Source organism: Chiloscyllium plagiosum, unplaced genomic scaffold (assembly GCF_037043375.1).
Source record: "Chiloscyllium plagiosum isolate Xiang-an unplaced genomic scaffold, Cpla_swu_hap1 HiC_scaffold_30, whole genome shotgun sequence".
In the NCBI taxonomy this organism is placed as follows: domain Eukaryota; kingdom Metazoa; phylum Chordata; class Chondrichthyes; order Orectolobiformes; family Hemiscylliidae; genus Chiloscyllium; species Chiloscyllium plagiosum.
Genome location: NW_028270168.1, coordinates 47,652,484 through 47,677,991, shown reverse-complemented (window position 1 = coordinate 47,677,991; position 25,508 = coordinate 47,652,484). Strand labels below are relative to the sequence as shown.

At 41.8% G+C, this 25,508-nt stretch overlaps 1 protein-coding gene across 3 annotated transcripts in view; it reads right to left on the bottom strand.

The window, feature by feature from the left end:
• Window positions 1-1,244: 1,244 nt before the first annotated feature.
• The window catches only part of ponzr11 (plac8 onzin related protein 11), a 35,581-nt gene continuing 11,317 nt past the window's right edge, over window positions 1,245-25,508 (bottom strand). For 2 of the 3 annotated variants that reach the window (XM_087976923.1, XM_087976925.1), the window contains exons 2-5: window positions 15,641-15,798; window positions 6,517-6,653; window positions 4,233-4,347; window positions 1,245-1,766 (exon numbers count right to left, since the gene is read on the bottom strand). In XM_087976923.1, the coding sequence (XP_087833049.1) occupies window positions 4,255-4,347; window positions 6,517-6,653; window positions 15,641-15,746 (336 nt within the window). In that variant the 5' untranslated portion in view covers window positions 15,747-15,798 and the 3' untranslated portion in view covers window positions 1,245-1,766; window positions 4,233-4,254. Of the gene's footprint in view, window positions 1,767-4,232; window positions 4,348-6,516; window positions 6,654-15,640; window positions 15,799-18,964; window positions 19,105-25,508 lie in introns of those variants that run through there. The other variant, XM_087976926.1, reaches the window with a different exon arrangement.

Genomic DNA, 25,508 nt, shown 5'->3' with positions numbered 1-25,508 from the left:
GCCTCTTGGTCGTTTGTTCTGTGTCAGACTACTCTCCTACGAACCTGACCTTGAGAATTTTTTAAAACAGCTTGTAAACATCTTCAACATGAGCAAAAGGTTGATTGAGAGAGATGAAGAGAGTAAGACAGACAAAGCTGAGTTTCAAGAGTGCTCTGGGTGAGAAACATGGATGATGGTGTGTGAGATGGGGATTGGGGAGAACGATCTAATTTGAATTTATACAGTATTTCTGCTGTATTCAGTGATGTATTTTATTTTGTAAGTTATTTCAGCTTGGGAATGCATTATGCCAATTATGTATTTCCACTTGAATATTGGTTTCTCCAGGCACATAAATTTCCAAAGGATTCTAACTCAGGCTTTAACATTAATTCCTGTGGGAACCCATGATTTCACTTTGTGAGAAAACAAGCTCACTGTTCAATAATTTCAGTCCGAGTCAAATTCTGAAGCAGTCTTTATTCATACGGTCTTGCAAGCCCAGGCGACCACAATGTAGTCACACCCGATCAGGGGGTCGCATTACAATTTATATAGTTCAGTTGAGTCTTTCGATACTCCCCTTTTACCTCATACGTGCTATTTGTATTTCTCTGTACAATGGCTAATCTAATCGGTTTACCACATCTGCCTGTGGCCTGTTGTTGGCGTGTAACCACCCCCCTTGATAGCTGAGTCTTATTACTTTTGCTGACACAACTCTGGGTCTTATTTGGTTATCTTGTCCATACTAACTCCCTATGTGTATGACAATTGCAACTGTCATGTCAATACGTCTGTTTCTACTAATCAACCATCTCCCTTTACGGTTAGTTATTTCTTGGTATACACCCATGTGTGATTCCGCCTTGCGATTTTTGCAGAAGCAAGATACAGCTACTTGTAACTCTTTGTGCAAGCATATCTAGCTTAACAGGTAGCCCCCCCACCCCGACCCTCATGACTCAGCCTTGTGATTTTTGCAGAAACAATAAGCTTCACAAGCGCTTCTCACAACTTAAAGCATCAATTTTCAGCAATGCAACCGCAATTGTAAATGCTGACTCACTGTGTTGTATGGTGTGATAATTGAGATGAGGGGGTCCATTATTACTTATCTATATGGTAAGAAATACTTCGACGAAAGCTTTGAGAAACACTGATGTAGAAAATGTGATAAAATAATAGCCAGAAACATTGATGAAACAACTTGGCAGAAAATCTGTATTGATGGTTTTTGTTGTAAACATTGAACAAGACACTTTGGAAATGGAAATGACTTTTATTCAAATTGTCCATGTGATTGGAAAACAGCGTGTGAGGGAACAGATGAAGGCCTCTTAGAGCACGTCAGCTGCGATTTCATCGTAGATTACATGTTCAAATCCAAGTGTTAAACCTTAGCCCACAACCTGCTACAAGAGAAAGTGTGCTACCTCCCATTGCAACAAGCCTGGCATCCAGAGTGGACTTTAAACGGTCAAATAATTTTGAGCCAAAGCTATTATTGTCACAATTTACACAAAACAGTTTAGACCTCATTAAATTCTCTTTGTAATCATACATAAACATTGTTGTTTACTCAGTTACATTGCTTTTAGTTTATTACTATTGCATTTAGTTTATTACTATCGCATTTGCAAATCTATGCATAAGCATGAAATGTTTAAATGAATATGAAAATCTTGCATTTCAAAAGTTTTGCATTGTATGCAGGCTAAAAATATTCAGGGTTGCTGAATCAAGGTGCATAGTTGCCTTGATGTGAAGAATATTTCTTCAACCTGCAAAAAAAATTTAAAATCTGTCAGAAAGAATTCTGATTTTCCTCATTTTCACCCTTTCTCTTCTGAAGGAACTGATTCAGGCTGGATTGTCTCAATAATAAAGCTTCTCTGCCTGGCAACTGTTTGAATATCATGGCATCGTTTCCAAACTTGCTGCTCACACAATGCATGTATGTATACAACCCAGAGGCAGTCTCTGAATATCACCACAAAGGTTTGTGCCTGATTGCGAAAGGAATTGAATGTGGGGTGTATGCTCATGGAATTTTCATAGAATCCCCAGAGTGTGGAAATGAACCATTTGTCCCAACAAGTCCACATCGACCGACCCAAACCCATTCCCCAAACTAATGCACCTAACCTACTCAACCCTGAACAGTATGGGGCAATTTAGCATGGCCAATTCACCTAAACTGCACATCTTTGGACTGTGGGAGGAAACTGGAGCACCAGGAGGAAAACCCCACAGTGATGGGGGGAATGTGCAAAATCCACACACAGTCGCCCAAGGCTGGAATCAAACCCGGGTTCCTGGTGCTGTGAGGCAGCAGTGTTAACCACTGAGCCACCATGCCACCCAAAATCAGATCACGATGGAACTGCTGGATTGCAAAGTCCAATTTTTGAGACAAATGTTCTATTTGTGACTGAGATAGGTAGAGTGGTATTTCAAAGGTTCCTGGTGCCCACATAAAACAGAAGATAACACCCTTTGCAAAAGTGACGAGTGGGAATACTTCCCTAACTTCACAGTGCACCAGTTTATCCCCCTTCCCCAACATACTGCTGCTGCACAAACTCCCCTGTTTTGAAGTTAAAAATCACACAATACCAGGTTATAGTCCAACGGGTTTAACTGGAAGCACTAGTTTTCAGAGCGCTGCTCCTTCATCAGGTGGTTGTGGAGTACACAATTGTAAGACACAGAATTTATAGCAAACGTTTAAACAGTGTAAATACAGGGCATCTCCAAACCCTCTATTGAAGGAGGCAAGCTACGCGTGGAAGCTGTTTTCAGCCAAGCCAATTCATACTAATGTGGCACAAGGTCTATTTCTGATCTGGAATGAGGTCTCTTTGGGTATACATGATGCTGTCATTACTGGCTTTGTCAAAAAATATCTCCTCATCAATTAATACATTTAGTGATTTGTACAGGAAAGCTGCTGACAGAGTTATTTATATTGGCAATGACAGAGGCTGGCAATCATTGGACTGTTCACCTCTGTCAATGCAGCAAATTGCTAAGCAGGTATTTGAGGTGAATTGATTAATAAATTGATTGAGTAGATATAAAGTAGTAATCTCCCTGCCTCTGGCTCAGAAAATCTGTGTTCAAGTCTCATCTGCCACAGAGATGTATCATAACACGTCTGAACAGGTTGATTAAAAATAATTATAAAGGTGGGACTGCGAGTTGAAAGTAGGTGTAAGACTGAGTAGTCAATAAACTATTAACTAAAACAGTCTTGGGATATCATTTCACACCAGAAAATGTAGTAGAAATGTCAACCTGTATTTTGTCTTTCCCAAGAAAAAAGCCAGATATGACCTTGGCATGTCACTTTACTAGAAACAAGATCAGCTGTAAAGTATTCTCAGAGAATGAGGCCGAGGTGGATACTGAAGAAGGTTTGGAAATTCTATTAACATTTCTGGATGCAATTTATATGGAAGATAATCTCTGAAATGTATATGACACATGATCAAACTTTGATAAATTTAGACATCAGCGTCGATAATCTGGAGAAGAATATATAAAAGAATGTAACAGATTATATGCAAGATTGCAGCGTTTCTACTTGGAGAATCCAAATGCAAGACTTTAAAGTTTTGGCTATGCTGAGATGTCAGACGTGGATAGAGTGAACCAATGTCAGATTTTCAGAATGAAACACACTTTGGAACAGATGTCTAAAGCCTTAAAAATCCCTGTGAGTATATTCATTCCCAGCAAGGTTCAAGAGAGACATTCAGCAGGAACACCAAGATTGGAGAATTCAATGATAGCAGTAATTCAGGACTGTTCATACACACAGGAAGCACAAGGATCAAAGTAAAGTGGAAGGATTTGAGAGTTCTGCTTTCAGGTTTGTGAATGAAAATATGTTGAAGTTGCTAAGGCAAAAGATGATTCCTTTTAAAACAGTTGGGATAAAACATGTTATCAGCACAATCACATTATAATGTGAAGTGCCCTCATTGTTGATCAGGCCATCTACAAAAAATGCTCAAATTAAACTGGCTATGGGAGACAACAAGACAACTGTCCTATGATGCTGGTGAATTTACAGTTTACACAATTTGGACATTATTATATTTCTTAACAAGACTTAACTTCTCTAATCAAAATTAAGCAGGTGATATTGGTATCAGGAGATAGCAGTGTCAAGGAGAGAAAAGGTTGATTATCTTAAAACTAAATCAGATGTTTGCACATCCATCTTCTCACAAAGGGGGCACCTTTTTCTCAGTCATCCCAGCACTAACGATTGTGTCTGCGCATCTCACGAGCCATTCGACAAATTTCCAATATGCCACAGCAGTTTGTCATCATTGCATCTTGACAGATGGTTCCCTGTACAATGGAGAAGCAAAGAGTTGAAGGGTCCAACTACTGTAGAGTAGCAGTCAATAAAACAACAAGAATGGCTATACTATCCAGTCAAAGCAGACAATTATTGATCAGCTGGAGGGGGAGGTGATAACCTTGTGATATTATTGCTGGACTGTTAATCCATAGAGCCAGGTAATGTTCTGGAGACCCAGGTTCACATCCTGCTATTGTAGATGGTGAAATTTGCATTCAATAAAAATCTGGAATTAAGAGTCTAATAATGACTATGACATTGCCGATTCTTGGGGAATATCCATCTGGTTCACTAATGTTCTTCAGAAAAGAAGACCACCATTCTTACCTGGTCTGGCCTATCAGTGACTCCAGATCAACCGCAATGTGGTTGACAGTATCTGTGATGAACAGTAAGTGCTGGCCTAACCTGCAGTGCCCTCATCCAGCAAAGAAATTTTTTAAAAATCATACTGAAACTCTACGGTCTTCAATTTGCATTTTGTCTTTCCATTTATTTATTCTGAGGATGTAACCTTGCTAGGATTTATTATCCATCCCTAATTACCCTTGAGAATGTGGTGCTGAGTTGCCTCCTTGAACCGTTGCAGTCCATTTAGTGTGTGAACACCCACAGTGCTGTTTGGGAGGGAGTTCCAGCATCTTGACTATTTGTGGTCTTTCCGGTTTATTGAGATCCAAGGGAGTTTTTCAAACATTGTTGGTATTTTAGACTGAAGCACCTTATTTTATACCATTTCTCCTTCACCAATGCTCCGGTGTGCTGCTGAGTCATTTTTCACGTTCCATATCTATTGCACATCTCCACCTCCCATAACTCCCTTCTTCTATAGCTTCAATCATTTTCCTGAATGAAGGAATGAGTGGGCGAGAGGAAGGTAGCTGGTTTAAGCACATTCTTGACGTTAACCCTACTTGATTTTTCAGAACGTTCTTCCACAAAGTGGGTTAGCTCTTACCAATGCAATATTCTTTCTGATGAAGGGTGTTTGGGGTTGAAAGCTATGTCCTAGGTGAAATAGGATGTAATGGTGGTGAACAACCTGAAATAATCAGTGATCGGGAAAGAGACGATGTCAGATACGATGATGTGGCAGAGGCCGGAGAACATGATTATGGTCTTCTCAATGTTTAACTGAAGGAAACCATGACTCAACTAAGTCTGGATGTGGAACAATTGATCTGAAAGATCAGAGGCCAGGCAGGAGTTGAGAGGTATAATACAAAACTGGGTGTTATTAATCGAACATTGGTAGTTGTTCCCATTTCTGTACTTCATATTGATAAGGGCAGGATGTAAATGGGGAAATAATGGATCCAAGGGACACTCCAATTTTGAGGGATTGGGTTGGAAAGACAATTGTTAGTAGAGATTCTCTGATTAAGTTTGGGTGAAGATTTGTAGCTCGGGTGCTCGTTGTTGTGGTTCTGTTCGTCGAGCTGGAAATTTTTGTTGCAAACGTTTCGTCCCCTGTCTAGGTGACATCCTCAGTGCTTGGGAGCCTCCTGTGAAGCGCTTCTGTGGTGTTTCCTATAAATGCCGGAGGAAACACCATAGAAGCGCTTCACAGGAGGCTCCCAAGCACTGAGGATGTCACCTAGACAGGGGACGAAACGTTTGTAACAAAAATTTCCAGCTCGGCGAACAGAACCACAACATTCTCTGATTATGATTGAAAGAGAGAACAAGTCCTACCAAGCTTGACAATGGTGGATACTTCTGTTCTGGTCATTTTGGCGCAATGAGAAGTGTGAAAAACTGATTATTTTGATTCAAGGAAGGATTTATAGAGTGGGTGGACATGGATCTTGGAAGATGGTGAAAAGGAAAGACAGGTCGGAGATAAGTCACAAAGATAGACTGATGAAGGTTTTTTCCTCAGGGATGGTAATGATGGCTGCTTTAAAACAGAAATGAATATTGCCTGACCACAGAAAACCAATTATGTTACCAGCTAGTATGGGAGCAAAAGTTTAGTGGGAATGGGGTTAACTGAGTGGGAGACCACTCATACAAATGGGTTGAGGGACTAGAAAAGATAGAAGAGAAATTCAAGGGCAATTGCAGATCAGAAGTATTGACATTAATGGTCTCTTTCGTGGCCTTGCCATGGAAACAACTGTTTCAGAGAGAAAATAAATAGATCATACACCTACCTGGATGCCATATGTAAGGCGCATATGGGTGCGCAGTGCAGTCATACCTCCAGGTAAACAACCCAGACAGCAACTTTCTCCATAAGCACTAGCCACATAACATCCCAGACAAAATGGGCAGAAGAGACCACCACAGCCTGTGAAAATAAACATTATTATTAATGTATTTTCCATCCCGTAGATCAAGCCTTCCCATATTATTTCACCAGGAACACCCCATTCCAATGGCTCAGAATTTACGTGACTCTTGGGTGGGGTGAGTACAAGAATTGTTGAGTGGTTGATGGTTGATGAGACAGGTTTCAGCGATTTACAAGGTATAGAGTGTAGAGGACAGGAGTTGATCACCCCACACCTCCTTCATCTTCCTACTTTTCCCTTCTAAGAAGCAGGACTTGGGTAATTAAAGCTAGTTAGACATCCCCAACACGCAACAAAACATTTTATGCACACCAAAACAAATCACTAGAGAAACTCAGCAGGTCTGGTAGCATCTGTCGAGAGAAAACCGAGTTAACATTTTGAATCCAGTGACCCTCTGAACATTTGTTGGCCAGTTCCATGTGCCTGAAAAAGGCAGATATGGTCCACCACCATCAATTAACATAGTTTGTACGCTCTAGCACTTTTGATGAAAGATTTAGAAAGGACCTGAGGGGGTAACATTTTTTTCACTCAGATTATGGTGTGTGTACAGAACAAGGTGCCATAGGGAGTGGTGAAGGCTGGTACAATGACAACGTATTAAAAGTATCTGGACAGGTATATGAATTGGAAGGGTTTAGAGGGATATCAGCCAAATGCCAGCAAATGGGACTAGGCCTGATTGGAATGTCTGGTGGGCGTGGACGAGTCGGACCAAAGGGTCTGCTTCCGTGTGGTATAACTCTATGATTCTATGAGTCCATGGATAGTTTGCGAAAGCACATCAAAGGTAGTTAATCACATTAATGTGGGTTTGGAATCAACTGATCAGGAAAGAACAAGGAGTTTACTTCCTAAATACATCAGTGAAGTGGTTAGGTCGTATGGTTTTTAGTGATACCAGCTTTATCATTTCCAGACTTTTAAAACTGAATTTATATGCTCCTGGGTGACAACAATAGTCTTTTCATCTGCTTCCACAGCTCCACCCATCTCCAGAAAACTGTCAATTCCTCCCACTGTGGAGTTTTTACTTTGTTTTAATCTTCTCTTCCAAATGCAAATTTGTGGTTTGGCTCTGTTCTATCGGAATGCCCACTTGACCTCACCCAACTGTCCATCAGACTTGTATCAGCCTTTTTTCTATGACTGTCAACAGCTTAAAGGGGTATCTCACACAAGCCCAGTTGCTGTTTCACACATACGTAACTTCAGCAAAGAGTGTTCTACTCTCTGCAGAACTTCTACCATTCTCTTGGTGGGATCACCTCATCCAATGTGGGTCGGGATTCAAACTCTGGTGTTGCAGATGTGTCTCACTAAGCTGTCAAGGATCCTCTGAATAATTCCAAGTTGCTCCCCTAAAGCTGGAGAAAAGAAGCAGCTTTCAACTGAGTTAGATTCTCAAGGATCAATGTGGCGCAAACAAGATGGGCCTTCTTGCTGATCTCCCACCTCCAAAACCACACTCTGCCACATCATCCATTCTGTTTGTCTGGGAGTGCTGAACGTTGGACATCAGAGGTGGAGCTTAAGCATTATTGAACTGTCTTGGTGAAATATGAGAGACAAGTCTCCTGCCACGGTAGCACAGTGGTTAGCACTGCTGCCTCACAGCACCAGGGTCCCAGGTTCAATTCCAGCCTCGGGCAACTGCCGATGTGGAGTTTGCACATTCTCCCTGTGTCTGCGTGGGTTTCCTCCCACAGTCCAAAGATGTGACGGTCAGGTGAATTAGCCATGCTAAATTGTCCATAGCGTTAGGTGTGTTAGTTGGGGGGGGCGGGGGTTACTCTTCGGAGGGTTGGTGTGAACTTGTTGGGCCAAAGGGCCTGTCTCCACACTGTAGGGAATGGAATGGAATTGAATCTAATCTTAAAGTGGGCGGCACGGTGGCACAGTGGTTAGCACTGCTGCCTCACAGCGCAGAGACCTGGATTCAATTCCCACCTCAGGCGACTGACTGTGTGGAGTTGCACGTTCTTCCCGTGTCTGCGTGGGTTTCCTCCCACAGTCCAAAATGTGCAGGTTAGGTGAATTGGCCATGCTAAATTGCCTGTAGTGTTAGGTGAAGGGGTAAATGTAGGGGAATGGGTCTGGGTGGGTTGCGCTTTGGCGGGTCAGTGTGGATTTGTTGGGCCGAAGGGTCTGTTTCCACACGTAAGTAATTTAAATCTAAAGACATTTTCATTGTAAGAAATGAAACTGAGATATGTCTATGCAGGTGTTCACTGAGGACTTCCTCTTTTATAATTGGAAGTGAAAGCTCATAAATTGGTTTATTTAGAACATAGTCCTCCCAGATTAGATATGAATTAACACCTGGGGATATGCAACACAGGAAATGCCCCTCTTCTGCCTCCCTCATTCCTAACCTCACAGTTTGCATCTGCCAACAACCTAATTAAAGTGAACATTGTCATTTCCCAACCCAACAGTCATTTTGTCTCTCTGAGTAAGGTTGTCAAATCTAACATTTAAATTACAGTTGCTTCTGATGGTGAATCAGCGCACAGTGGAATCTATACTCCATACACAGTAAAATAAACAGGCCAGAGAATTTCCCACAGCATACCCTGATTATTTCAAAACACGGCCCAAGCAAAAAATTCTGCTCATCAAAATTAAGAAATGAGGAACAAAAAACAATACTTTTGTACAATACCTTTAATGCACTAGCACAATAAGAGCACTTCAGATGAGTATTATATGAGACAAAATTTAGCACTGAATCCCAGTCATGTGGTTGCAGTGATAATGTCACTAGAATGGTAATCCACAGTACCAGGGTGCTGTTCTGGCACCATAGGCCCTTATCACACCACGGAAGAATTGAATTCAAATTTTGCAAATGTCAAGCTAATTGTTTACTTTAGGGAAGACAGTCCACTGTCCTTGTGTTGCCTGGCCTACATGTGACTCCAGATCCACAGCAATTCAATTGACCCACAACCACCTTCTGAAATGGTCTAGAGATCAATTAAGGTTAGTGAGCAAATGGTGACCTTTATAGTGAATCCCACGTTCCACGAAAGAAAAAAATATATAAATTAGACGTTAGGATAGGTGATCAGGAGTGTGGCACATTTTAAGGAGTGTGTTGAAGGAAGCGGGAATGGTAGGCAAATGGAGAGATTGAAGAAGAGAATTTCCATACTAAGAATTCTCAGCTCCAGTAGAACACTTAGAAACAGGATAATGAACCAGAATCTTCATGCACTGGTTTTTAACATTTACTGTAAAGTCAAAGAGATATTGATCCCAATAGAGGTGATCCCAAATAGAGATGTATAAGATTACAAAAGGCATGAACAGGGTGAATAGAAAATAGCTGTTCCTCTAAGTCAAAGGGTTGACAACAAGGAAGCATAACTTATTGAAAGGCATGAAATTTAGAGGGAATTTGGAGAAAATCTTTTTCACCTGGAAGGTTTTTAGATTAGATTAGATTAGATTACTTACAGTGTGGAAACAGGCCCTTCGGCCCAACAAGTTCACACCGACCTGCTGGAGCGTATACCACCCAGACCCATACTCCTACGTTTACCCCTTCACCTAACACCATGGGCAATTTAGCATGGCCAATTCACCTAACCTGCACATTTTTGGATTGTGGGGGGAAACTGGAGCACCCGGAGGAAACCCACGCAGACACAGGGAGAATGTGCAAACTCCACACAGAGAGTCGCCTGAGGCGGGAGTTAAACCCGGGTCTCTGGCGCTGTGAGGCAGCAGTGCTAACCACTGTGCCACCATGCCGACACCCACCACCGTGCCACCCACCAGGTTCTGGAGGTCTGGAATGTACTGTCTCTGGTTATGGGAATGTACTGTCTCTGGTTATGGGGGGGGGAGGTGGTTGCAGTTGAAAAGGGAAACCTCACAATCTTTAAACAGTACTTGGATGAGCACCTTAAGTGTTATAACATTCAAGGCTATGGGTCTAGCACGGGAAAGTCTATGTAGGTAGTAGTCTATTTTCACAGTACAGTCTTGATGGGCCAAAGGGCCTTTTGTGAACTGTACGATTTGATGATTCTAACAGTTGATTCAAAGGTTAGCCTTCAAAACAGACTAGTCATGAATACAACTCCAGGATTTTAGCAAATTTCCATTACCACAAAAACCCGAGTGGAGGCCGGGCGATGGCACAGACTGGGTTGGAAGGACTGTTGGTCTGAATTCCTTATTTCCCTATTTTCTAATTTATTCCTATAATCTGTAATCATGGATGTGTTTTTCAATTTTTTTTCCATAAGAACTTGTCCTGAAGAACTGCACCTAGGTACCTAAAATGGTATTGTATGTGGTGACTTGTAAACGTTTCACTGTACTCATGTGAGTACATGTGACAATAAAGCTCATTCAATTCAATCCAAAAGTGTAAAAACCTTATTCATTCAACAAAAATGGTCAATTTGTTTTTCTTTATTATTGTTAACTAGACCAAAATACACTTTTACCAGACGTTTGAATAAACTCAAAAATAACATTTATTACAGAAAAATATATTCTTCAACAAGTGCCAAACTGGTTATCATTTAAGCTACCACACAAACTTATTTACTACCTCCGAAACATACACCACACACACAGATAGGAAAATATATGTAAACACACACACACACAAAGACCACAGCACAACAACTGCATGTGGAAAATCTCTGTGGTTCAAGAGTCCAAACTACAAGGGTGAAATTAAGTGACTTTCTCACAGTTCCTTCAGTTTCTTGTTGACAAGTTAATATTGCTATCAGTTTTCGAATAATGGGAAATCACCAGATCACATTTCAAATTCAGAAAATCATAGAGTCATAGATTCATTAAGTCATATAGCGTGGAAACAGACTCTTCAGTCCAACCAGTCTATGCTGAACATAATCCCAAACTAAACTAGTCCTACCTGCCTGCTCCTGGCCCATGTCCCTCCAAACCTTTCCTATTCATGTACTTATCCAAATGTCTTTTAAATGTTGTAATTATTCCCACATTGTTGAAACTTTATTGCTGGAACAGCACAGCAGGTCAGGCAGCATCCAGGGAACAGGAGATTCGACGTTTCGGGCACAGGCCCTTCTTCAGGAATGAGCAGAGAGTGTTCAGCAGGAGAAGATAAAAGGTAGGGAGGAGGGACTTGGAGGAGGGGAGTTGGAAATGTGATAGGTGGAAAGAGGTCAAGGTGAGGGTGATAGGTCGGAGTAGGGTGGAGGCGGAGAGGTCAAGAAGAAGACTGCAGGTCAGGAAGGCGGTGCCGGGCTGGAAGGATCCGGCTGAGACAAGGTGGGGGGAGGGGGGATGAAGAAACTGGTGAAGTCCAAGTTCATCCCCTGCGGTTGGAGGGTTCCCAGTCGGAAGATAAGACGCTCCTCCTCCGACCGTCGGGTTGTTGTGGTTTGGCGGTGGATGAGTCCAATGACCTGCATATCCTCGGTGGAGTGGGAGGGGGAGTTGAAATGCTGTGCCACAGGTTGGTTGGGTTGGTTCGTCCGGGTGGCCCAGAGGTGCTCCCTGAATCGCTCCGCAAGTAGGCGGCCTGTCTCCCCAATATAGAGGAGGCCACACCGGCTGCAGCGGATGCAGTAGATGATGTGGGTGGAGGTGCAGGTGAATCTGTGGCGGATATGGAAGTTTCCCCTGGGGCCTTGGAGAGAAGTGAGGGGGGAGGTGTGGGCGCAAGTGTTGCACCTCCTGCGGTTGCAAGGGAAGGTGCCGGGAGTGGTGGTTGGGTCGGTGGGGGGTGTGGATCTGACAAGGGAGTCGCGGAGGGAGTGGTCTCTACGGAAAGCTGATAGGGGAGGGGAGGGAAATATATCCTTGGTGCTGGGGTCTGTTTGGAGGTGGCGGAAGTGACGGCGGATGATGCGCTGTACATGGAGATTGGTGGGGTGGTAGGTGAGGACCAGTGGGGTTCTGTCCTGGTGGCGGTTGGAGGGGCGGGGCTCAAGGGCGGAGGAGCGGGAAGTGGAGGAGATGCGGTGGAGGGCACCGTCGACCACGTCGGGGGGGAAATTGCGGTCCTTGAAGAAGGAGGCCATCTGTGTTGTACGTATTTTGAACTGGTCCTCCTGGGAGCAGATGCGGCGGAGACGAAGGAATTGGGAGAATGGGATGGCGTTTTTACAGGGGGCAGGATGGGAGGAGGTGTAGTCCAGGTAGCTGTGGGAGTCGGTAGGTTTGTAGTAGATGTCCGTGTTGATTCGGTCGCCTGAGATAGAAACAGAAAGGTCTAGGAAGGGGAGGGAGGAGTCCGAGACTGTCCAGGTGAATTTGAGGTCGGGGTGGAAGGTGTTGGTGTAGTGGATGAACTGTTCAACCTCCTCGTGGGAGCACGAGGTAGCGCCGATACAGTCATCAATGTAGCGAAGAAAAAGATGGGGGGTGGGGCCAGTGTAGTTGCGGAAGATGGATTGTTCCACATACCCTACGAAGAGGCAGGCATAGCTGGGGCCCATGCGGGTGCCCATGGCTACTCCTTTTGTTTGGAGAAAGTGGGAGGATTGGAAAGAAAAGTTGTTCAGGGTGAGGACCAGTTCGGTCAGTCGAAGGAGGGTGTCGGTGGAAGGGTACTGGGTCAGTTATGGGCAGATATTTGGTACTCAGTCTGTCCCCAGTTGGATCTTCAAACATAAAAGGGCAAGCTTCCAGTCACAGCCTCATCATGGGAAATCATTCCGTGCATAGTGCCACTGCTTCTGACTCAAAGCTATAGGTTAAATTCCCACTCATTAGCTGACCAGGCACAGAAGGAAAGTTCATTAGACAATTAAATGGTGTGAGCATTATCCTGAGAATCCTTCCCAAAGGAAAAAAATAAAACTAACCACATTTCATAAAATATCCGCAGGCACTTCAGTCAACAATTGACATGGAGCCAAAGTAAAAGAGCCATTAGCACAGGTGATTAAAAAAAGTCTCAAAGTGTAGGCTTTGGAGAGACAGGTTTTGGGAGAGAATTTCAGACTGTGGGGACTAGACATGGGACCCATATTAAAAATCCCCTGATTCTAAATGTTAAAGAGTGGAGGCACTCAGTCCAGGGTCATTCTTAGACTTGTCTTTGAGAAATAACACAATAATAAGCCAGTGCTGTTCAGAATGCATACATTTATAGATTCAGAACTGGAAATAGCCATTCAGACAATACTAGGTTGCAAAGAAATTATTAGACGATTGATTGAAACTGCAAAATCAAAATGTTAAAGGAAACTATGATCTATTTGATGTTTACCAAACTCTAGTGATTTTGGAAAGCAGTGTTCATTGAACTTTTAGAGAGAGATATGGGTGGAGTTTTATCGCTTTAACTGTTCCTTGATTGAGGGAATGAGTGTTTCTTTTCACCGTACACTGAGTAGCTGTGGGCAGTTCCCAGAGAAGTCTGGAAGGATACAGTACGGTATCACTCAGTCTTCAAGACTGAGAGCTTCAAACAAAAAGCAGCATTCTAACATTTCTCTCAGTGAAGTGGGTTGAAAAAAACCCGATAAGGCTCCAAATGTCAAGGTTCTAATCTGTTTCTCATTGACAGGGCTCCTGATAGAAGTTTATAAAATAATGAGAGGTATAGGTAGACTAAATGGTAGTTGTCCTTTCCCTCGGATGGGGGATTTCAAGAGTGGAGGCACATTTTTAAGGTGAGAGGAGACAGATTTAAAACAGACTATGAGGGGCAGATTTTTTACACAGAGGGTGGTTCGCGTGTTCATTCCACACGCGAACCACCCTCTGTGTAAAAAATCTGCCCCTCATAGTCTGTTTTAAATCTGTCTCCTCTCACCTTAAAAATGTGCCTCCACTCTTGAAATCCCCCATCCGAGGGAAAGGACAACTACCATTTAGTCTACCTATACCTCTCATTATTTTATAAACTTCTATCAGGAGCCCTGTCAATGAGAAACAGATTAGAACCTTGACATTTGGAGCCTTATCGGGTTTTTTTCAACCCACTTCACTGAGAGAAATGTTAGAATGCTGCTTTTTGTTTGAAGCTCTCAGTCTTGAAGACTGAGTGATACCGTACTGTATCCTTCCAGACTTCTCTGGGAACTGCCCACAGCTACTCAGTGTACGGTGAAAAGAAACACTCATTCCCTCAATCAAGGAACAGTTAAAGCGATAAAACTCCACCCATATCTCTCTCTAAAAGTTCAATGAACACTGCTTTCCAAAATCACTAGAGTTTGGTAAACATCAAATAGATCATAGTTTCCTTTAACATTTTGATTTTGCAGTTTCAATCAATCGTCTAATAATTTCTTTGCAACCTAGTATTGTCTGAATGGCTATTTCCAGTTCTGAATCTATAAATGTATGCATTCTGAACAGCACTGGCTTATTATTGTGTTATTTCTCAAAGACAAGTCTAAGAATGACCCTGGACTGAGTGCCTCCACTCTTTAACATTTAGAATCAGGGGATTTTTAATATGGGTCCCATGTCTAGTCCCCACAGTCTGAAATTCTCTCCCAAAACCTGTCTCTCCAAAGCCTACACTTTGAGACTTTTTTTAATCACCTGTGCTAATGGCTCTTTTACTTTGGCTCCATGTCAATTGTTGACTGAAGTGCCTGCGGATATTTTATGAAATGTGGTTAGTTTTATTTTTTTCCTTTGGGAAGGATTCTCAGGATAATGCTCACACCATTTAATTGTCTAATGAACTTTCCTTCTGTGCCTGGTCAGCTAATGAGTGGGAATTTAACCTATAGCTTTGAGTCAGAAGCAGTGGCACTATGCACGGAATGATTTCCCATGATGAGGCTGTGACTGGAAGCTTGCCCTTTTATGTTTGAAGATCCAACTGGGGACAGACTGAGTACCAAATATCTGCCCATAACTGACAATCTCATGTGAAAAGCTCTCACCTGTACTTTTGTTATTTTCCCTGATTCAAAGTTGATGGAAAGAGTGGCTTATAAAGGCAATTTGAACTCAATTGCTGCAAATACCCAATGAAGAATGAATTGATGAGGAGACTTACAGATAGTCATGTCATCACAAATGTTGCATGCTCCTGTGCTCCACTGTCCAGTTCCTGCTGGTATCCCAGATCCAGGCTGCTGAATAATGACTGTCGTTGATGTCATGATTAAAATTAATGGCTCTGATGTCTTTCAGTAGAGAAGAGATACAGATGGGCTGCAAAATATAACAGATTAGAGCAATAAGCAAACAGATTCCCTCAACATCTCACTTTGAAACTAAATGAAGACAAGTTAATGGGTTCGCTCTTTGCTGGAACTATTTTATGATTTTATGTAACTCCCTACAGACCTGAATAGCCCTACTAGACTGTGCTGTGTTAGTTGCTTTCCTCTAGGTCAGCAGATGATACCATAAACTCTGGCATTGACCTGTGAAGCACTGGAATCTCACATTGCATAATCCAATGGAAAATTATAGTCAATAAAAAGAGTTTGGGCCTTGAGCAACTGATGCTCTTGTAAATCACAGCAGGGAAGGAGAAGCCCTTGCCCTTGTGGGCGGCACGGTGGCACAGTGGTTAGCACTGCTGCCTCACAGCACCAGAGACCTGGGTTCAATTCCCGCCTCAGGCGACTGACTGTGTGGAGTTTGCACGTTCTCCCCGTGTCTGCGTGGGTTTCCTCCGGGTGCTCCGGTTTCCTCCCACAGTCCAAAGATGTGCAGGTCAGGTGAATTGGCCATGCTAAATTGCCCGTGGTGTTAGGTGGGGGGTAAATGTAGGGGTATGGGTGGGTTGCGCTTCGGCGGGGCGGTGTGGACTTGTTGGGCCGAAGGGCCTGTTTCCACACTGTAAGTAATCTAATCTAATCTAATCTAATCTAAAGTCATCAATACATTCATGATTAAATTGATCTCACAAAAAAGATCAGTTTCTGAGCCTGCTCCATTTAACGGAAGGAGAGATTTCTTGAAAGTAGGACCATGGATTAAAATAATATTTGAATTGGAAATAGAAAGATTGATTTCTGTATGTGGGTGATGGATAGACACTATTAATTTATGAGGAATTGAAGAAGTAAGATGATTAGAATCTGATCATATGGAAAACAGAATTATGTGCTTTACTTCTAAGGAGGTGAAAAATAGAAATAGAATAGAAATTCTAGTAAACATAAATGCAAGAGATTAGTTGAAGCTTACTGGTCAGTCCAGATCCAGTGACCATGAAGATCAAAGGAAATATCTGTATTTTTTCGCCAAAATCGAAGAATTTATTGGTGGTATTGAGAAGAGTTATTCTCAATTAATTACAATCATTTTAATGAGTGACTTAGACACTAAAATCAGTAAAGGACCATTAGGAAGGCTTGTCATTACAAACATATAAAGTAGGCCCCTTGTGCCTGCTCTGTTTTTCAATAAGCTCATGGCTGATCTGTTTGTTTCCAATTTCAAGTTTCCATCTACTCCCAATAAGCTTTGATCCCTTGCCTAACAAGAATGTATTTACCTCCACCTTAAATACATTCAATGACTCCAGCTCAATCACCTGCCAAGGCAAAAAGTTCCAAGATTAAGTAATACTTTGCATTTTCATTCTTCCTGTAAAAGTGAACTATTTCACATTTTCCCACATTCTAATTTACCTGCCAGATATTTGCTCACTCTTTTAATCTTGTTATGTCCTCTTCACAATATACTCTCATACATACCTTTAGGCCATCTGCAAATTTAGCCACTATGTCTTCACTCCCATCATTTAAGGCATTAGTATTAATTGTAAAATGCTGAAACCCCAGAACAGACTCCTGCACAACTGTAATTATTCAGCAGTCAGGTCTTGGGATATCAGCAGGGAGTGGGAAGTGGAGTACATGAGTATGCAATGTTTGTGATACTCATCCTAGGCTGCCAATCATAAAAAAGGTCCATTTTTGCAAACACTGATTTACGTAGCCAGCTGACCTATTCTTGCTGGTATGTAAATTCCTGCCACTTGATCTCCAACTCTGTACAATAACCTTTTCTGTGACACCTTCCTAAGTGTCTTCTGGAAGCTAAATTCTGATACATCAACAGGCTGCCCTCTATCCACAGCGCATGCCATTCAACAAGCCCCAATAAATTGGTTAAACATGATATTCTGTTCAGAAAACCATGTTGACTCTTTCAGATTATCTTGATTTTATTCATGTGTGTCTTACCTATAATCACCTTTTCTTATTTTATACTCCTAAGTTCTCTTATGTACAACTCAGTGACTTTCCTACTACAAGATCTGTGTGAGTTTTACTTTTTCTTTCTTTTTTTCTTTTCGCTAGCACCAGTAATCCTCTTTGTAGCCAGTTCAATATTTACATGTAAAGCCCGTTATAGACATGGCTCGAAGTTCCTTGATTATTGAATCTAGCACTTTTCACATGCAGACATCAAGCGAACTGGCTTTTAGCTTTCTGTTTTCTGCCTCTTTTAAGACCACAGGAAATAGGAACAGGACCACACTGCTCAGCCAGTTGATCCTGCTCAGCCATTCCATAGAATGATGGTTGATCCTCCATTCCTCACAACCACTTTCCGCCTTCTCCATAACCTTTGATTCCCCTATTAATCACGATTCTGTCTATCTCTGCATCTGTCATGCATTTGTCCACTCATTCAGCTTGTGCAAACCACACTGCAACATCTCTGCATCCTCCTCACAGCTCACCCTTCCACCTAACTTTGTGTTATCTGCAAATGTTAAGATATTGCATTTAGTTTCCTCATCTAAATCATTAATGTATATCGTGACGAGCCGGGATCCTAGTAATGATCTCCTGTGGTACACCACTAATCGCTGCCTGCCATTCAGAAAAAAGACCCATTTATGTTGCAGCAAGTTTTCCTTACTCTTGCACTCCAACCCCCTTGAAATAAGGGCTACCATTCCATTAGACCTCCTGATTATGCACTGCACGTGTTCTAGCTTTCTGTGTTTTGTGCAGAAGTAAATTCAAGATCTCCAAGTCACTTTGTGTTGCAGCTTGTTGCAGGTTTTCTCCATTGAAATAATACTATGTTCTTTTGTCTCCCTTTCAAAATGAACAACTTTATATTTTCCCACATTATCCTCCATTTGCCAACTGTATGCTCACTTACTGACTCGATCAATATTTTTCTGTAAACTGTTTGTATCCCTCTGTTAACCTGCCTTTCCACCTATTTTTATGTCATTACAAATTTGGCTACAGTACATTCACTTCCTTCCTCCAAGTCATTAATACATATTGTAAACAATATGGAGTTTCATTTGTTACTTTTCAGTCTGATTGCAATTTTTTTCAGCATCTAATGAATTTTGGAAAATTAATGTCAGTGAATTTACTAATTCTGTAGCCACCTCTGAAATTAGGATCCAAGGACTTGTCAGCCTGCAGCTCCACATCAGTTTAGATCAGAGTGGTGCTGGAAAAGCACAGCAGGTCAGGCAGCATCCCAGGAGCAGGAAAATCGACGTTTCGGGTAAAAGCCCTTCAACAGGATTGGAGGCAGGGTGCCTGCAGAGTGGAGAGATAAATGAGAGGGGGGTGGGGAGAAAGTAGCATAGAGTACAATAGGTGGATTGGGGAGGGGATGGAGGTGATAGGTCAGGGAGGAGGGTGGAGTGGATAGGTGGGAAGGGAGATTGGCAGGTAGGACTGGTCATGAGGACAGTGCTGAGCTGGAAGGTTGGAACTGGGGGGAGAGGAAATGAGGAAACTGGTGAAGTCCACATTGATGCCCTGGGGTTGAAGTGTTCCGAGGCGGAAGATGAGGTGTTCTTCCTCCAGGCATTGGGTGGTGAGGGAGTGGCGGTGAAGGAGGCCCAGGACCTGCATATCCTCGGCAGAGTGGGAGGGGGAGTTGAAATGTTGGGCCACGGGGCGATGGGGTTGATTGGTGTGGGTGTCCCGGAAATGTTCCCTGAAGGGCTCTGCAGGGAGGCATCCAGTCTCCCCAATGTAGAGGAGACCGCATTGGGGGCAACGGATACAATAAATGACATTGGTGCTTGTGCAGGTGAAACTTTGATGGATGTGGAAGGCTCCTTTGGGGCCTTGGATGGTGGTGAGGGAGGAGGTGTGGACGCAGGTTTTGCAATTCCTGCAGTGACAGGAGAAGGTGCCAGGAGGGGAGGGTGGGTTGTAGGGAGGCGTGGACCTGACCAGGTAGTCACTGAGGGAACGGTCTTTGTGGAAAGCAGAAAAGGGTGGGGAGGGAAATATATCTCTGGTGGTGGGGTCAGTTTGGAGGTGGCGGAAATGTTAGCGGATGATGAGGTTTATGCGAAGGTTGGTAGGGTGGCAGGTGAGGATGGGGGCGTTCTGTCCTTGTTATGGTTGGAGGGGTGGGGTTTGAGGGCGGAGGTGCAGGATGTGGATGAGATGCATTGGACGGCATCTTCAACCACATGGGAAGGGAAATTGTGGTCTTTAAAGAAAGAGGCTATCTGGTGTGTTCTGTGGTGGAACTGGTCCTTCTGGGAGCAGATACGGCGGAGGAATTGGGAATACGGGATGGCATTTTTGCAGGAGGTAGGGTGGGAAGAGGTGTAATCCAGGTAGCTGTGGGAGTTGGTGGGTTTATAAAGAATGTCAATGTCAAGTTGGTCGTCATTAATGGAGGCGGAGAGGTCCAGGAAGGGGAGGGAGGTGTCAGAGATGATCCAGGTGAATTTAAGGTCGGGGTGGAATGTGTTGGTGAAGTTGATAAACTATTCAACCTCCTTGCGGGAGCACGAGGTGGCGCCAATGCAGTCATCAATGTAGTGGAGGAAGAGGCATCACTGGGGCTGTCAGCTTTCTTTGTTCTGTCTCCCTGGTAATTTGTAATTTCACCAAATTCCCTCTTCCTTCCATCTCCTAATTTAAAGCCATTACTACATTGTTTTTGTACCCTCTATAATGAATCCAGAAGAAAAATACTTATTAATTTTATTTGCTATTTCCTTATTACCTGTTATTACCTACACATTCTCATTCTCTGAAGATCAATACTCATTTTGCTTACTCTTTTCCTTTTTAGATACCTGTAAAATTTGTTTTTACATTCCTGTCACACTCCAATTTCTTTCTCCTAATTATCTTTTTAGTTATTATCTTTTATTCTTTGTGTTTGGACAAACCATCTGAAACGCCACTCCTTGTGCAATTATGCACTTTTTTAAAGCTTGATCCTTTTGTCTTTAGTTAACCATTGGTGATGGTCCGCCCCTTAGAAATGTTCATCATATTTGAAATATATTTATTCTGAGTATACTGAAATATTCCATTAAATATCTTCCACTGCTTCTGTGTTAATCTGTCTCCTAGCCTTATATCTTAATTCATTTTAGCTCTCGCTCAGTTCAAAATACCAATTCTAGAACCACTCTTCCCCCTTTCAAGCTAGGTGTAGAATTCAATCGAATTGTACTTCCTGTTATCTAGGGATGCCGTTACTCTGTAATCATTTTATAATCCCGTCACATTACACATTGTCAAATCTATGCTTTCATAGGTTCCAGAACCTTTTGCCCTAAGAAACTATCTCAAAAGAATTCTGTAAACTCCTCAATCAGGTTGTCATTGCAAATCTGATTTTTTTCAGTTGAATATAAATTAAAATCACCCCATGATTATTGCCTCCTTTTGTCTCTCAATACTTTTCTGGCATTCTTCACCCGACATGAAGATTACTGTTTGGGGTCGGCAGGCTATTCCCAGTAGAATTCTTTAACGTACACTAAGACTATGAGAGATAGGAACAGGACTCAGCAGAGCCTGTTCCACCTTTCAGTAGGATCATTGCTGATTCAACTTTCCTCACATCCACTTTCTCCTGCCCTTTTCGTATGACCCTTGATTCCCCGACGGATCAATAATCTATCTAGCTCAGTCTTAAATATGCACAAGGATTCTGCCCCTATAGTTCTCTGTGGCAAGGAATTCCAAAGACTCTCAATCCACTGAGAGCAGTAATTCCTCCTCATCTCCATCTTAAATTGGTGCCCCTTTAATCTGAGACCATGCCCTCTGGTCCTACACTCTCCCAAAATGGGAAACATACTCTCAGCATTTACCCTGTCAAACCACTAAAGAATTCTATATGTTTCAATGAGATCGCCTCTCATTCTTCAAAATCCCAGTGTTTATGCTTTCCTCATTAGACAATCCTTCCATACAAGGGATCATACTAGTGACCCTTCTCTGAACTGCCTCCAGTGAAAATGTATCTTTCCATAAAAAAAGGGAATAGAAATACTCACAGTACCATCAGATATGGTTTCACCAGCGCTCTTATATATTTGTACAATTTTGTGAAGAAAGTTATATGATGATGACAAACACTTTCTCTAAGGAACCATTCTGAAGATTATGCATGTGGCAAAGTCAAAGCCATGTGTTTAGAAATCAAATAAATTCTACGATGGTGGAACAGAGATAAGTTATCTCTTTGTAGCATAAATTAAATAGAAACTGCAAATTCCAGAAAAGGAGATGGGCACCAGTTGGATTGCCATGGTGAAAAATGAAACCATCAGAGAGACATTCACTCATAATGTAAGAAATAAGTCTAAATGTCTTAGGATTCAGAAGCAGATAACATTCTCAGAATAAGCAATAGAAAGTGAACAGCATGATAGAGAGCATCTAATATGCTGCTGACTCTATGGCAAATATTAAGATAACGTTGCTACAGTCATATCAGACCATACAGCATAAAAAATAGATGACTGTTTGTGGTTTAACCCAAGGGTTATCATGCGTCAGGTTAGGGGAGTTGGTGAGAAGGAGCGTCCTTTATGGTAACCTCAGCCAATGTGGGAACTGAACCCATGCTACTGGTATCCCTCTGCAGTACAAATCAGCCACTCAAATGGAAACAAAATTCACCGTCACGGAGAAGAAAATGTGACAAAGAGTAAATGACAGATGAAATAAGGTTGAGAGAAAGGAGAAAGAAATAACTTATCAGATTCAGGTATACTGAAATTGAGACAAAATTAAAGAGTACATGTAGACACCTAAAGATAAATGGTGTGATTAGATTAGATTAGATCACTTACAGTGTGGAAACAGGCCCTTCGGCCCAACAAGTCCACACTGACCCACCGAAGCGCAACCTATCCATACCCTTACATTACCCCTTCACCTAACCTGATGAGGAGTGTGATGACGTATTTGAGCTGTAAAGAAACCATAAAAACTGAGAGTTAAGTACCAGAAAGTGAAACCTTTGACAGATAGAAAAAAGGGAATAGAAACAGATACTGTATGCTTGAAAGGCAGCAATGGTAAAATATTGTTTGAAATAAATGCAGTTGTAAAAAGATAGACAGAATTTATACAATGATCCGAACTAAGGGATCATTGTATCCAAACACTTTCTCTAAGGAACCATTCTGAAGATTATGCATGTGGCAAAGTCAAAGCCATGTGTTTAGAAATCAAATAAATTCTACGATGGTGGAACAGAGATAAGTTATCTCTTTGTAGCATAAATTAAATAGAAACTGCAAATTCCAGAAAAGGAGATGGGCACCAGTTGGATTGCCATGGTGAAAAATGAAACCATCAGAGAGACATTCACTCATAATGTAAGAAATAAGTCTAAATGTCTTAGGATTCAGAAGCAGATAACATTCTCAGAATAAGCAATAGAAAGTGAACAGCATGATAGAGAGCATCTAATATGCTGCTGACTCTATGGCAAATATTAAGATAACGTTGCTACAGTCATATCAGACCATACAGCATAAAAAATAGATGACTGTTTGTGGTTTAACCCAAGGGTTATCATGCGTCAGGTTAGGGGAGTTGGTGAGAAGGAGCGTCCTTTATGGTAACCTCAACCAATGTGGGAACTGAACCCATGCTACTGGTATCCCTCTGCAGTACAAATCAGCCACTCAAATGGAAACAAAATTCACCGTCACGGAGAAGAAAATGTGACAAAGAGTAAATGACAGATGAAATAAGGTTGAGAGAAAGGAGAAAGAAATAACTTATCAGATTCAGGTATACTGAAATTGAGACAAAATTAAAGAGTACATGTAGACACCTAAAGATAAATGGTGTGATTAGATTAGATTAGATCACTTACAGTGTGGAAACAGGCCCTTCGGCCCAACAAGTCCACACTGACCCACCGAAGCGCAACCTATCCATACCCTTACATTACCCCTTCACCTAACCTGATGAGGAGTGTGATGACGTATTTGAGCTGTAAAGAAACCATAAAAACTGAGAGTTAAGTACCAGAAAGTGAAACCTTTGACAGATAGAAAAAAGGGAATAGAAACAGATACTGTATGCTTGAAAGGCAGCAATGGTAAAATATTGTTTGAAATAAATGCAGTTGTAAAAAGATAGACAGAATTTATACAATGATCCGAACTAAGGGAGTCCTCAAGATGTAGAGGCAAACGATGACCAAACCGTTGCAACAGCAGAGGTGTAGAATGCTTTAAAATGGATGAATACAGGAAAAGCTCCAGACATAGATAAAGTAAAACCAGAATATCTAAAATTCCTTGTAGAAACAGAACTAGAAATTACAACAGAAATTTGTGAACAAATATAAACTAGAGGACACATTCCAAGTGATTTAAGGCATTCATTATTTGTTACGTTATCCTAGAAAACTTCTCACACCAGCTGAGGTTACCTTGTTAGGTCTCACCTTCTCAAACTTGTCGCTCACCTGAGCCATTGTGACCGTCTGATTAAACCATCACCAATTGTCTCTTTTTAATGAGAGTGCAGCCCTTGGATCCACTGGGGTTATGGCGTCTTTACCTTATGAGACTAGCTATATTTAGAGTAATTTTTGTCAGTGTAGACATGATGGGTTGAATGGCCTCTGCTGTACTATATGATTGTATGTAACCCAAAGAAATAGAGTACAATCATTTTATATCCCTAACCTGGATGAGTCATCTCATTAAATTCATTGGGAGTAACACATTTGAACAAAGAATTGGTGAAACACAGTCTGGATTTAGATCCAAAGCAGAAACAAATAGAATAGTTAATCTGAGAACAATCTTTGATAAATATCTAGACATAAACATACATGCTTCAGAAGCTATGAAAAGCATTTGATCACTTTTGTTATTAAAAGTTATTGACATGTTGCTAAAAATATGACATTGACAGGAAAGATGTGAGATTTATCCAAATTTATACACTGGAACTAAGTAGCGAGATCATCTCAGCTTTGTTTCAAATGAAGAGAGGAGTATGACAAGATTGTGTACAATGTTAAAAATCACACAACACCAGGTTATAGTCCAACAGGTTTAATTGGAAGCACAAGCTTTCGGAGCACTGCTCCTTCAACCATCTGATGAAGGAACAGCGCTCCGAAAGCTAGTGCTTCCAATTAAACCCGTTGTAATATAACCTGGTGTTGCGTGATTTTTAACTTTGTCCACCCCAGTCCAACACCGGCATCTCCAAATCAAAATTGTGTACAGTTGCCAATTGATTCAATCTGTACATAGAATAAATATTCAAAGAATGTGGTGTACTTCCAGGGTAGAAATTGGACGCAAGGACATAGCAAAGCTGTGGTATATTCAGGACACAGTGCTACTTAGAAATCAGAAGAGGATATTGTGGATCAAGTGAAATTAGGAAGTTTAGCATATAGTCTGAGTATGAGCAACAAAAAATCAAAAACAACAGTGGTTAGAAAGGATACATTGGAATAAACTACAGTGAAGATTGGTGTGGATGGTGTCAGTAGTTAAATTTGTATACTTTGAGCGAATGAGAAGAGAACATTGCAGATTTGATGCAGATGTTAGAAGCAGGATGGTGGTGGACAGAAGTACTTTTGTGACAATGAAGGATGTGTGCACAACAAGAAAACTCAATCACAACAGAGTTCTTGCTGCTCAGTCAACAGCATAAAATCCA